The sequence below is a fragment of the Gymnoscopelus microlampas genome (assembly GCF_963454915.1).
Source record: "Gymnoscopelus microlampas genome assembly, chromosome: 7".
Lineage (NCBI taxonomy): Eukaryota > Metazoa > Chordata > Actinopteri > Myctophiformes > Myctophidae > Gymnoscopelus > Gymnoscopelus microlampas.
Window position 1 is genome coordinate 2,479,603 of NC_139944.1, and position 12,098 is coordinate 2,491,700.

A 12,098-nucleotide genomic window follows, 5' to 3' on the forward strand; every position below is an offset into this window, starting at 1 on the left:
CAGTCTTGAAGGTTAAGTTGACCCTCCTATGTCCATTCCCTTCAGCATCTCTGAAGTTTTCAAGACAGCCCTGAGTGCATCAAAAAAATTAACAGAGTAAAGATGACAGTGAAGACAGGGCTCGTTGGTCTAGGGGTATGATTCTCGCTTTGGGTGCGAGAGGTCCCGGGTTCAAATTCCGGACGAGCCCTCCCGGGTCACCAAACTTTACACCCGGGCTTCTGAATGGTCAAGCTCGTCATCTGTTTGGATTAAAGACGGTTGGAAAATGCTCTGCTCACACATTCTGCAGTCTTGAAGGTTAAATTGACCCTCCTATGTCCATTCCCTTCAGCATCTCTGAAATTTTCAAGACAGCCCTGAGTGCATAAAAAAAAATGAACAGAGCAAAGATGACAGTGAAGACAGGGCTCGTTGGTCTAGGGGTATGGTTCTCGCTTTGGGTGCGAGAGGTCCCGTGTTCAAATCCTGGGACGAGCCCTCCCGGGTCACCAAACTTTACACCCGGGCTTCTGAATGGTCGAGCTCGTCATCTGTTTGGATTAAAGACGGTTGGAAACTGCTCTGCTCACACATTTTGCAGTTTTGAAGGTTAAGTTGACCCTCCTATGTCCATTCCCTTCAGCATCTCTGAAGTTTTCAAGACAGCCCTGAGTGCATCAAAAAAAATTAACAGAGTAAAGATGACAGTGAAGACAGGGCTCGTTGGTCTAGGGGTATGATTTTCGCTTTGGGTGCGAGAGGTCCCGGGTTCAAATCCCGGACGAGCCCTCCCGTGTCACCAAACTTTACACCCGGGCTTCTGAATGGTCAAGCTCGTCATCTGTTTGGATTAAAGACGGTTGGAAAATGCTCTGCTCACACATTCTGCAGTCTTGAAGGTTAAATTGACCCTCCTATGTCCATTCCCTTTAGCATCTCTGAAGTTTTCAAGACAGCCCTGAGTGCATAAAAAAAAATGAACAGAGCAAAGATGACAGTGAAGACAGGGCTCGTTGGTCTAGGGGTATGATTCTCGCTTTGGGTGCGAGAGGTCCAGGGTTCAAATCCCGGACGAGCCCTCCCGGGTCACCAAAATTTACACCCGGGATTCTGAATGGTCAAGCTAGTCATCTGTTTGGATTAAAGACGGTTGGAAAATGCTCTGATCACACATTTTGCAGTCTTGAAGGTTAAATTGACCCTCCTATGTCCATTCCCTTCAGCATCTCTGAAGTTTTCAAGACAGCCCTGAGTGCATCAAAAACATTTTCCAGAGTAAAGATGACAGTGAAGACAGGGCTCGTTGGTCTAGGGGTATGATTCTCGCTTTGGGTGCGAGAGGTCCCGGGTTCAAATCCCGGACGAGCCCTCCCGGGTCACCAAACTTTACACCCGGGCTTCTGAATGGTCAAGCTCGTCATCTGTTTGGATTAAAGACGGTTGGAAAATGCTCTGCTCACACATTCTGCAGTCTTGAAGGTTAAATTGACCCTCCTATGTCCATTCCCTTCAGCATCTCTGAAGTTTTCAAGACAGCCCTGAGTGCATCAATAAAATTAACAGAGTAAAGATGACAGTGAAGACAGGGCTCGTTGGTCTAGGGGTATGATTCTCGCTTAGGGTGCGAGGGCGAGACGTGAATAGTCGTCACTCACTGACAGCCAATAGAATCGCATCAAGCTTTCCCAACACGAAGGCCCTGTAGTATCAATGTCCAGTCAACAGGAGGCAGCATATCGTGCTAGGGCCACTTTGAGACCAGCACACATCAAAACAGTATACTTGGCCTCCAGATGGTGGCAGCACCGCACTGTAATAACAGATCAATAATGCTTTGCTAATAAACCGTTACTATCAGCTCCTGCCCCCGCTGGGCGAGACGTGAATAGTCGTCACTCACTGACAGCCAATAGAATCGCATCAAGCTTTCCCAACACGAAGGCCCTGTAGTATCAATGTCCAGTCAACAGGAGGCAGCATATCGTGCTAGGGCCACTTTGAGACCAGCACACATCAAAACAGTATACTTGGCCTCCAGATGGTGGCAGCACCGCACTGTAATAACAGATCAATAATGCTTTGCTAATAAACCGTTACTATCAGCTCCTGCCCCCGCTGGGCGAGACGTGAATAGTCGTCACTCACTGACAGCCAATAGAATCGCATCAAGCTTTCCCAACACGAAGGCCCTGTAGTATCAATGTCCAGTCAACAGGAGGCAGCATATCGTGGTAGGGCCACTTTGAGACCAGCACACATCAAAACAGTATACTTGGCCTCCAGATGGTGGCAGCACCGCACTGTAATAACAGATCAATAATGCTTTGCTAATAAACCGTTACTATCAGCTCCTGCCCCGCGACGAGACGGCCGTGCCTGGCCGTGGTGGCGGCGGAAGGGGCATCCCTGTCGATCATGGGAGTGAATGCCAGCCAATGTGATTTCAGTATGCTTTAGCATGTCCATGGTATTGCAATATATGTAAGTGATTCCAGAGATTTAAAATGTATGGGGGTCGTGGTCTAAAAATGGAATAGAGTGTGCACACTGATAATGCTGAAAAAAAGCTCTGCTTTGTATCTATTGCGTTTGTTAACGGTTCGGCCTGTTCAGTCCGGACATATACCGTATATGTCCTTAAAAAGGTCTGAACAGGCCGAAACGCTGACAAACGCTTTTTTCATCATTTCCAGTGTGCAGACTTTATTCCTTTTTTATAATACTTTTGTTTGTCTTGCACCTGAGCCATGGATGTGTGTGCTACCCTTTTCATCCGTGGTCAAATGCTTATCAAAGTAAGGGTCCTTGAAAGCAAAAAGGTTGAGAATCACTGAAACTATTTATTTTCCAAAAAACATGAACCAGATATGTTTTGCAGAGACTGCTAATACAACACAATACAAAAGATAATAAAAACGTAATACTTCTGGATATAATGAAATAACAATATATATATATATATACACTATATACACATTATAGGTAAGACAGAGGTAAATGTTGTACAGGTAGAACTGCAGGTATGACAGAACTCTTAAGGCATGTATGATATTGTTTGCAGCCATGGGTTATGTGCAAGTAGCAGAAGTCATACATGTAAAAATGTGCTAGAAGCAGACATCATTCACAGTATATAAAAATGTCCAAGAAGCAGAAGACATACATATAATATAAATGTCAATTTCACTTGTCTATGTACATTTTGCAAATAGTTGTTGAGATTTTTTTTACAGTTTAGTTCTTTCAGTCTTTGTCCATGATCAGGGCACTGAAAGCTGCTGGGAAAAATGAGAGGGGGGGGGGGGGGGGGGGGGGGGGGGGGTGGTAGCATATCTCTCATTTCTTCCTCTCTGCTGTCCACCTATCCTTCTCCATGGCATAGAAGGAGGATTGTTGGAATTCCTTCCATGACATCTCCTTTGCCATGCCTTTGTCTTTGTACAATGAAAGTACTTTAGACGGACAGTAAATGTACTTCCCAGTCACTCCTGGAAACCCAGTGTGAATATGTGGACTGTTTGGGCCCTGCTTGAGCCCCTGGCGGCAGAAACGGCAAAGTCGTCCGCTAGGTTGAGTGTCTGGGAGTTTCCTCTTTCTCTGGGCTTTGGCCTCCACTCTCTGTTTTGTTGAGTCCAGTTCACGTTGAAAGAACTCAGTCTGTGCAAACTCCTCAAATGTCATTTTGGGATTTGTCAAACCCTCTGCAGAGTAAGCTTTGAACACCTTAGTGGAGCAGTAAAAATATCGCACTGGCAATTTTTGATAGAAGAAATGAATTGAGGATCCATCTCCTGCTGAGTACCGGGATTTAGGCTGCCCACAGGAGAGACATTTCCTTGTTTGTGTATCTGGTTGCTGCTGCAGCTGCTGCTGTTGCTGCTGCTGCACTATGTCCAGCACCATTTTCTGGATCTCTTCCTTTGTCACTGGCATTTGAGGTGCTCGTTGTGACACAGGTTCTGCTGGATTCACGATGGCTGGTGGAATTGCAACAACTGGGACATGGACAGTCTCACTCCCCTGAGTTAGACTGTACCAAAGGTTTTGTGTCTCCACAAGTTTTTCAGGACTGGTGTTCAGTGATGAGGAGGTGTTCATCAGTTTGGCCAGATGTTTTGAGTACTGTGTTATGTGATATTTGGTTGTGCTGTGTAGCAAACTATTTGGATCTGTGGCAGACTGAAGGACCATGGCAGCATAATCTTTATCTACCAGTTGCATTATGTCTTTTTTCCCATGGTACTTGACTAGTAGACTGTCAATAGCTGCTTTCATTGGTTGTGGCCAACGTTTGTAGTCCAAAACAAACAGTTTCCGACCTGTCTTGATGGGTCCAGTGCGGGCACTCCTTGGTGAGGACTGTACTGGCAGGGGTATGGAGCGCACTAGAACAAAGAAAACAGTTTCAATGATTTGGTACTATAGTATTGTACTAATATTTATTCAGTAAAACCATTAATGTATATATTCACATATTAATATGTAAAATATTTGTAATATTTAAGTGTCAACTCACTCTCAGCTGTAGGCTCCATGTGTATTTGGGACAACACCTCTTGCTTAGGCACTAAAAACAGCTCAGAAGATGCTGCCAGGCCAGAGGATGCTGGGGACACAGTAGATGCTGCCAGGCCAGATGATGTTGGGGACACAGCAGATGCTGCCAGGACAAAGGACGTTGGTGACACAGTAGATGCTGCCAGGCCATAGGATGTTGGGGACACAGTGGATGCTGCCAGGCCAGATGATGTTGGTGACACAGTAGATGCTGCCAGGCCAGAGGATGGTGCTGCCAATGCCAGACCAGTTGTGGGTGGTGCTAGTTCAGGGGGCAGAGGAACAGAAGAATCACTTTCTTTTGCCTTGTGTTTGTCCCAGTCAAGTGGTACTGGGCGGCACTCTGGCTCTCTGTATTCCAGGCCAAACCTTTCACCTGTGTCCCTGTCAGAGAGGTGAATTGCAGGGTACTTCTCCTGGCCAGTCACTCTCTTTGAAGCAGAGTTCAGATCTATAAACAACGATGGATCAAACACACGTGGGAGGATGACACCTGGCTGCTTAAGATCCACAAGTCTTTGGTAGTTCCAACGTGCCACCCCTGTCATGCCCTGGGCCTGGAACAATTCACAGGAGGCATGAGTTCCAGTAATCCACTGAGCCTGGTGGAAGTGGAACCCCTCTTGCTGTGATGTCCCTCTGACTGGGATCCAGATGGGGACTTTTGCTCCTTCACCACGGACATGGTTCAGCTGCAGAGTTCCCCCATACCGGTACAGGATCCCCTCTGTGAGCTCAGGGTCACTGAGGCACCCACGGAGAATGTGCACCCTCTGGATACGCCACAACTTCAGCATAGATGGTTTGAACAAGGGCACATTGTTTGGGTCGGTCATCTGGTGAAAGTTTTTTAGTACACTCTCAACTCTTTGTACCAGTAATGCTGGGCATGGAATTCTGATCCGGCAGTGCTGTCGTACGTGTTGTTTTGTTGGATTATGTGGATGTATTGCACAGAATTTATAGGCATCCTTCAGCCTCTGCAGGTCTTCCTGATCCACTAAGGAAAAGGCAGTGGAGAGTAACTCACAGAAGGTGCTGAACAAAGGATGATGCTCAGATGTGCACTCCCGTGAGAAACGGCGCATGCAGTGGAACAGGTCCAACTTGACAACAATGTTGGAGTTGAAGTGTATCCGGGATGCACAGGTGTTCTCCATAGGCCCAGCGGTGGCGTTAGTGATGATGTAATCTGTTGTCTTCCAGGCATCCCAATTGAGGTGCTCATCAGGGAGAGTGTCAGGGATCTTAAATGGTGCACAGCAGTCCCTGGATGAAAAAAAGAGGCATATAAAAGGCTTTTCAAACGTCATTTTGAGAATCACACATCATAATTCTTTATCCCTTTGTACTTGCACATACAAGTACATTTGACTTACTAAGGTTGGTGTGTTGTAATAAGCATAAAAACAACATGTACAGTATTATCACACAAATTAAGGTGAAACCTTGTGTGATTTGGAGGGGTGGGGGTGATAGGCAATACAATAATAAAGAAAGAAAATATGACTATTCTCACCTGTCCACCCATTGGTAACTGGCCTTCTCCACCTCTGCATCACTGTACCTCTTAGCCAACCCGTCGTACATAGGCCGCAGCGACCTTTCTGTCTCAGCCTGCACCATCACCCAGGAGACAATCATCCAGTTCTCATTCATCACTGCATAGCTCGACATGGCACCAGATGACAGTGTAACCTTCCGTGCCACCTTCCTGGTGTGGTCAGACCGCCAGACCTAAGATAAGATAAGCCATTTGATATTCCCAGAGGGAAAATCAGATGTCATTGCAACAACAGCAGTAAGAAAGAACCAAATCAAGATTAAATCAATATACTGAGCTTTTGGGCCTAAATATCTGCACTCAATCTCTGAATTAGTTAACATGTTCAGTCTGTCAATAAATATAAATTTACGTTAATAAGTATGCATGTATCATTATATCACCTGTGAATATACAGTATCATTATATCACCTGTGAATATACATTATGAATAACTACATATACAGACCTGTCCGAAGGTGCCCTGAAGCATCTTGGTGATGGCCGGCTCTTGCCGTCGGTACTCGTCAATGAGGCAGTCGGTCACGTAGTGTCCAGAAACTGATGTTCCACACCAGGCCTTTATGTCGTCATATTCTCCAAAAGGCTGGGGTGTGTCATCCTTCCTCACCATCCGTGTAATTGTCCTCTGTCCGTACATCCCAGCCTCAGCATCCCAGACATTTTGAATGTTGTGGAGATATGCCAAATGAGCTCGCTCATATTTGAGGTGCATCATTTCATTTAACTGGTTTGCCATATCTGTGGGTGACTTGCCAGTGCGCCTCAGCTCATCAATCACAGACTTGCAGAGGGCCTTCTTGTACGTAAGGACTGATGGCAAAATGTTTGTGAACCTCTTGGGTAGTTTCTCCAGCCATTTAGGTTTGTCAGCAAACCAGTGCTTCTTGCACACCTTGCATTGGAGGCGAGAGGAAAATATATAATACTGTCCACTGATGCCAACAACCACCCGAGGCCTACCCACACCAGACTGTGCTACATTAGGTTTTGGACAGCCATAAAGGCATGGCAGTACATAAGTGTTCCTCAGCCGGACCATTATCTCGTTCTCTGGTTTCCAAATGAAGAACGGATGCATTTGGTAGAAGTTTCGGGGTGGGAGTGTCGACACGTTGTCGAGGAGCTCTGGCTGAAAAGGGTGACGCCATAACGAAATGGCATGTCCTGCTTTACGGTTATGCTCAAAGTTAGGCCACAGCCCAAGAGATTTGAGCTCTTCTTTAATGAACCATTGCTGATGACTACTGCACTTCCAAGTGCTTTCACTGGTGTCACATGTGATGTGTGGAGGAACAGGGACCGATGGGCCAACTGAGGGAACAAGGATGAAAAGGACATTATTGAAATGTAATGATAATATGATCAAATTGTTTATTACAATATAATTATTACAATATAATTATGGAGGAAGCATTTGCAGCACAGTAACCTTTTAAGAGAAAACAGAGAAAAAATCTTACCACGTGGAGCCACTAGTGGATGTGGGACAGTGTGTGAAACAACAGGCCTATCTGACGCAGAGTGTCTATCTGAACTTGGTGTAGTTCCTGAAAAGAGGGATATGTTGTGTTAGTGTAGAATGAAGATAAAATGAACATGAAAATCACTTAAAATGAGCATGAAAATCACTTAAAATAATACATGCCTGCAGCAGAACCTGTCCTCTCCACTTGTGGGGGACCTGCTGGCATCAGACACATCAGCTCTGGCGGAATAGGCACAGGGGGCGTCTTCAAAGCAGGGACATCTGAGTCTACAAAAGTACATATTTATGCATAACAGATACCGCCACACCGCATAACACATATTTGGACAGATGAATAGAATCATAGCGTATTTACCATCTCTTGGCGACTTCTGCAGTTTACTTTCAGTACCAGCAGGTGGTCTGGACATCGTAGCAGATGGTACTATACAACAGACAAAATCGTGTCACTCATTGTAGGATTGGCAATATACAAATGGTTAGCTAAAGGCACACACCATCTTATTCCCATACAAAAAAAATAATGTTTGCATCTACTATATTGTTTGTGACATTACATGTATATTACATTATACTAATAACATCTTGTATATTCAATGTGGTGAAAAGACCAAATTCATTCATACACACCAGTACATTTTTAAATAGGTTGATACTCAATTGTTAAATGCATTACATAATAGTCTAAGCAGGGGAACCAAAATGACACAAAAAATACTGTATGTTTTATACTTAAAACTAGGCTAGATACAGAATAAAATGGGTACTCACCATCATCGTGGCTGGATCAATTCATGTTCCCTATCTCAGTTAGCAGAACTTTCGCATGCAAACAATGGTTAGTGGAACAAGTCCAGAACGTGGACAGGACAGCACACTGACATGCACAGAACACGGACATGGCCAGAACATGACCAGAACACAGAAAACACAACAGGCAAAAAAAAGGTTTTGTTCAGGTTATGAGATAAATTCATGGTGTCTCAATAACCTGTCACACAAATTGTATATTTCATTCAAAACAAACCCTTTTCTCTTGTAGCCTGTCCTGGTACAGAAACTGAGGAAGATGTTTCAACAGCTGGTAACACAAAAAGATTGAAATAGCAGACATACATTAATAGCAAACAGATTGAGCCATAATTGATCTTTAATGTCCAATCAGTGAAGAAAGCAACAAACACACACAAATGTGTACTTACAGCAATGCACCGCTAACTTAGAGGGGGACCCCATTATCACCATGAAGCTGTCCAAATCATCGTCTCCAAAGTCTGTGATGCCTGCAGACAGAAAATATGTAGAATGTAGTAAAAATGTAATTTCTACACAGTACATAGGTTGCTTTAAAATAACAGCATCTGTTAAAATGATTGAGCTGTAATGAAGATGAAATGTAATACATTTACAGACACATCTTACTAAAATACTACGGCTGGCATTAAAAAACAACCTTCCGTAGAAGTACTTGAGGCAGGCACAGACGCAGAGGAAACGGAGGCAGATTCCTTCTTCTTCATCAGGTATGTTTTCAGCTTGTCCGGCCATGTACCTTTGGACCACTTTTTCTGCAGTACGAAGGCTGCGTAGCCACCGGCCCTGTTGTCCCAAATCTCCCGGTAAGTTTTGTCCTTATGACGACCAAATCTAACCAGATCGTCGTCGTCTCCAGATGGCTTTTGTGACTTGTATCTGTCTCCAGATGGCTTTTGCGACTTGTATCTTATAAGAGACTGGATCTCATCAAAGCTGTGGGCATAGTTGATAAATGAATGTAAGCTGTCCTTGTTGTGTCCCTCTTTCTCAACGACTCCTGCAGCCTCCTCTGCTTGTAGTTTATTGGTAAGGAATATCATATATCCCACGTCGTTCTCTAGAAGCCACCGAAAGGACTTCCCTTGGTATTTGCCAAACTGCAGGACATATTCCCCAAACACCTCTTGTCTGTCTGAGGCATCCCCTCCTCTCTCTCGAACAACAGTTAAGGCGTTTCGTCTAACCAGGTCTTCTGGCAATGCTTCAGGCTTGTCAGGCTTGTCTGCACCAACGTTGTCCATAATAAGTGCTGCCTCATCTGAAGGCCCCTCAAGGAGATATCCACGTGGCCCCTTCCGGAAAGTAACATGTACTCTTCCAGGGAAATAGGACATTCTTCTGTGCATGTTTGCCTATCACAAATGAAGAAGAGAAAGTATTAGACTTATACATTATACATTTTTAGTTTTTGAAACAAGTTGATATTTTAATTATATTATAATTGTATTGTGTGTGAGAAGCCATGGCTCATGATTCATAGCTCTGTAAATGCCCAGAGCTATGAGAGATGGCTTGTGTCCCACAGTATAGTTTAGACTTTATTCACAACACAGCTTATATCATGGGCCTCAACAAATGGTAAACTGCACTGCTGCTGTATGTAGGGCTTTTTAGTTGATGATTAATTATCATATACAAATAATAAGGATTTATATGTAAACATACTACCAGGCAGATGTGGCAAATAACGTAAATATGCAAAGCATATAACTGAAATAAACCAAATAACCCTGATTGACAATGACAGAACCAACAATCAAGTGTGATCTAAATCTAGAGTGATTTTGGCCAAACCTACAATGTTTCATTGTGTTTATTGTCACAGACACACAGGGCACTTAAAGCTTCCTCAACGGTATGGATAATAATAAGATATAGAAGATTTAAAAATGATAAAGCTAGAAGTAAAACAGTAGTAGTAGCAAAACATTATGATGATTGATTTGACTATATCTCACTATATCTCTCTCCATCACTGGGGGGAGACCACAGCAGATGTTTATCACATGTACAAGACAATGCAAGCATACCAGCAGCAGCAGGGAGCCTGACTATCAGTCTCACATTCTCAACATGAACTGTACAACCAACCAGAGTATGCTAGTTGAATGAGAGTGAGTGAATGGGGGAGGGGGAGAACTTAGCCTACAGAAATTCACTGGCCACAACAAGTACAGCTGTATACAGAACATAGAAATCAGTAGTCCAACAACACCTAAATTTACTAGTAAAAGCAATCGTATTTTCATGTAATAACTATATTTAAACTGAATTTTACATAATGAGGGTGACGGATTAACATGCAACAACTATGTGCTTCAACAGCTTTGAATGTAATGATCATTTGTGTTTACACATCAATCAAAACACCACAATGACCAACCATTGTCCATCTGTCCGTCTTGTCCTCGCTGTTTTGCCTGATTTACTGCCTTTTTTAAAATTATTTTAATGTTGTTTTATACTTTTGCTTATCTTTTTTTGCTTTATTGTTAAATTAGTTGTAGGCTACTTTTTCTGTTATTGTATTCTTGCTCTGTGAAGTACTTTGAGCTGCATTTCATGTCATGAAAGGTGCTATACAAATATTATGTGTATTATTATTATCTGTGTTCAAATACCCAACGACAATGATTAACCATCTTATTTAAATGTAATTTACATTCACCAATATGGCACAAATGACTGCAAACAATCGGAGATTACATGGGTCGAGTGGGGCATTTTGCCATTTTATCCATACCCAAATAACAAGACAACATGCACAAGTATTCATCAGTCAACTTTTCATTCATCCAAAACAAGTGACTTACCTTTGTTGTGTGTAACGAACGAAATCAATTGCAGTAATAATCATGTATCGTCTTCTCTGTTCTTCTCTCACACTGACCGCCGACTGACCGTTCAGTCCGTGGGTAAACTTTGCGCACCCACTGAGGGGGCGGGGTTGGTTGGGTGTGCGACTCTGAACAGCTGTAAGCCATGGTTCACATGACGCTCGTCTGTCACAAGCGTCATGGCGCTACTTGTTCCTGTTTTTTAAAATGTTTACATTTACAACCCGTACATCTACATAAACGTTCAAAATTCAAATATAAAGTGCTGACCCCATGGCCATGGATGTGACAAGTTAAAACGCCCTGGTCTAAGTAACCGTATCTTCCGTATTTTTCAATACAAAGCCTTTTAATCCAATTGGTGGCCATTTTTTCATATGCTTTCAACAATGCAACCCTATCGGTTGGGAGGTGTACTGCACTCTGATACATTATAACGCTATAAAAAAATGGCCGCCAATCAGATTAAAATGCTTTTTATTGCACAATACAGAAGATACAGGTACTTAGACCCAGACGTTTTAACTTGTTACATTCATGGCCATGGGGCCAGCACTTTATATTTGAAATGTTAACGTTTATGTAGATGTACGGGTTGTAAATGTAGAAATCTAAAAAAAAACAGGAACAAGTAGCCATGACTGTCATGATATGACCGTCATGTTGGCTATACAGATGTATACAATCATTACAATGAAACGGAGCTAACAGGATAACAGTAACTAATTATATAGATGGCCAAAATAAAACGCAAAAACGGCATGCTGACTAAACAGACTATGTCACAGCCTATTTAAAACCATGATAAAAAGAAAAAAAAAACTCTCGCAGTATTTTCGGGGACGCGTCCATT

General features: G+C 43.2%; 2 protein-coding genes across 3 annotated transcripts; both read right to left on the minus strand.

Moving 5' to 3' along the window:
* Positions 1-3,315: 3,315 nt before the first annotated feature.
* Positions 3,316-7,193, minus strand: LOC311049146 (uncharacterized protein). Its single transcript, XM_084062625.1, has 4 exons — positions 6,552-7,193; positions 6,059-6,276; positions 4,499-5,808; positions 3,316-4,367 (listed from the first exon to the last, which is right to left on the minus strand). Exons 1-4 carry the CDS (start codon positions 7,182-7,184, stop codon positions 3,319-3,321), a joined length of 3,210 nt encoding a protein of 1,069 aa, XP_083918751.1. The 5' UTR covers positions 7,185-7,193; the 3' UTR covers positions 3,316-3,318.
* Positions 7,194-7,750: 557 nt separating this feature from the next.
* Positions 7,751-11,300, minus strand: LOC311049170 (uncharacterized protein). 2 transcript variants are annotated; one of them, XM_084062650.1, is made up of 7 exons: positions 11,222-11,300; positions 9,046-9,760; positions 8,795-8,875; positions 8,620-8,673; positions 8,364-8,411; positions 7,948-8,016; positions 7,751-7,859 (listed from the first exon to the last, which is right to left on the minus strand). In XM_084062650.1, exons 2-5 carry the CDS (start codon positions 9,752-9,754, stop codon positions 8,380-8,382), a joined length of 876 nt encoding a protein of 291 aa, XP_083918776.1. In that variant the 5' UTR covers positions 9,755-9,760; positions 11,222-11,300; the 3' UTR covers positions 7,751-7,859; positions 7,948-8,016; positions 8,364-8,379. The 2 variants fall into 2 exon arrangements, with proteins under 2 accessions (XP_083918776.1, XP_083918777.1); XM_084062651.1 differs by lacking the exon at positions 11,222-11,300 and having other exon boundaries at positions 9,046-9,781.
* Positions 11,301-12,098: the final 798 nt, after the last annotated feature.

Excerpts from the sequence above, each read along its gene's own strand:
- LOC311049170 (XM_084062650.1), bottom strand. The coding sequence starts at position 9,754 with ATGCACAGAAGAATGTCCTATTTCCCTGGAAGAGTACATGTTACTTTC. Across the intron at positions 8,876-9,045 it reads CTCAAGTACTTCTACGGAAG|GCATCACAGACTTTGGAGAC; the intron begins GTTGTTTTTTAA and ends TTCTGTCTGCAG. Across the intron at positions 8,412-8,619 it reads ACAGGCTACAAGAGAAAAGG|TTCTGCTAACTGAGATAGGG; the intron begins GTTTGTTTTGAA and ends TGCATGCGAAAG.
- LOC311049146 (XM_084062625.1), bottom strand. The coding sequence starts at position 7,184 with ATGCATCCGTTCTTCATTTGGAAACCAGAGAACGAGATAATGGTCCGG. Across the intron at positions 5,809-6,058 it reads AGTTACCAATGGGTGGACAG|GGACTGCTGTGCACCATTTA; the intron begins GTGAGAATAGTC and ends TTTTTCATCCAG. Across the intron at positions 4,368-4,498 it reads CATGGAGCCTACAGCTGAGA|TGCGCTCCATACCCCTGCCA; the intron begins GTGAGTTGACAC and ends TCTTTGTTCTAG.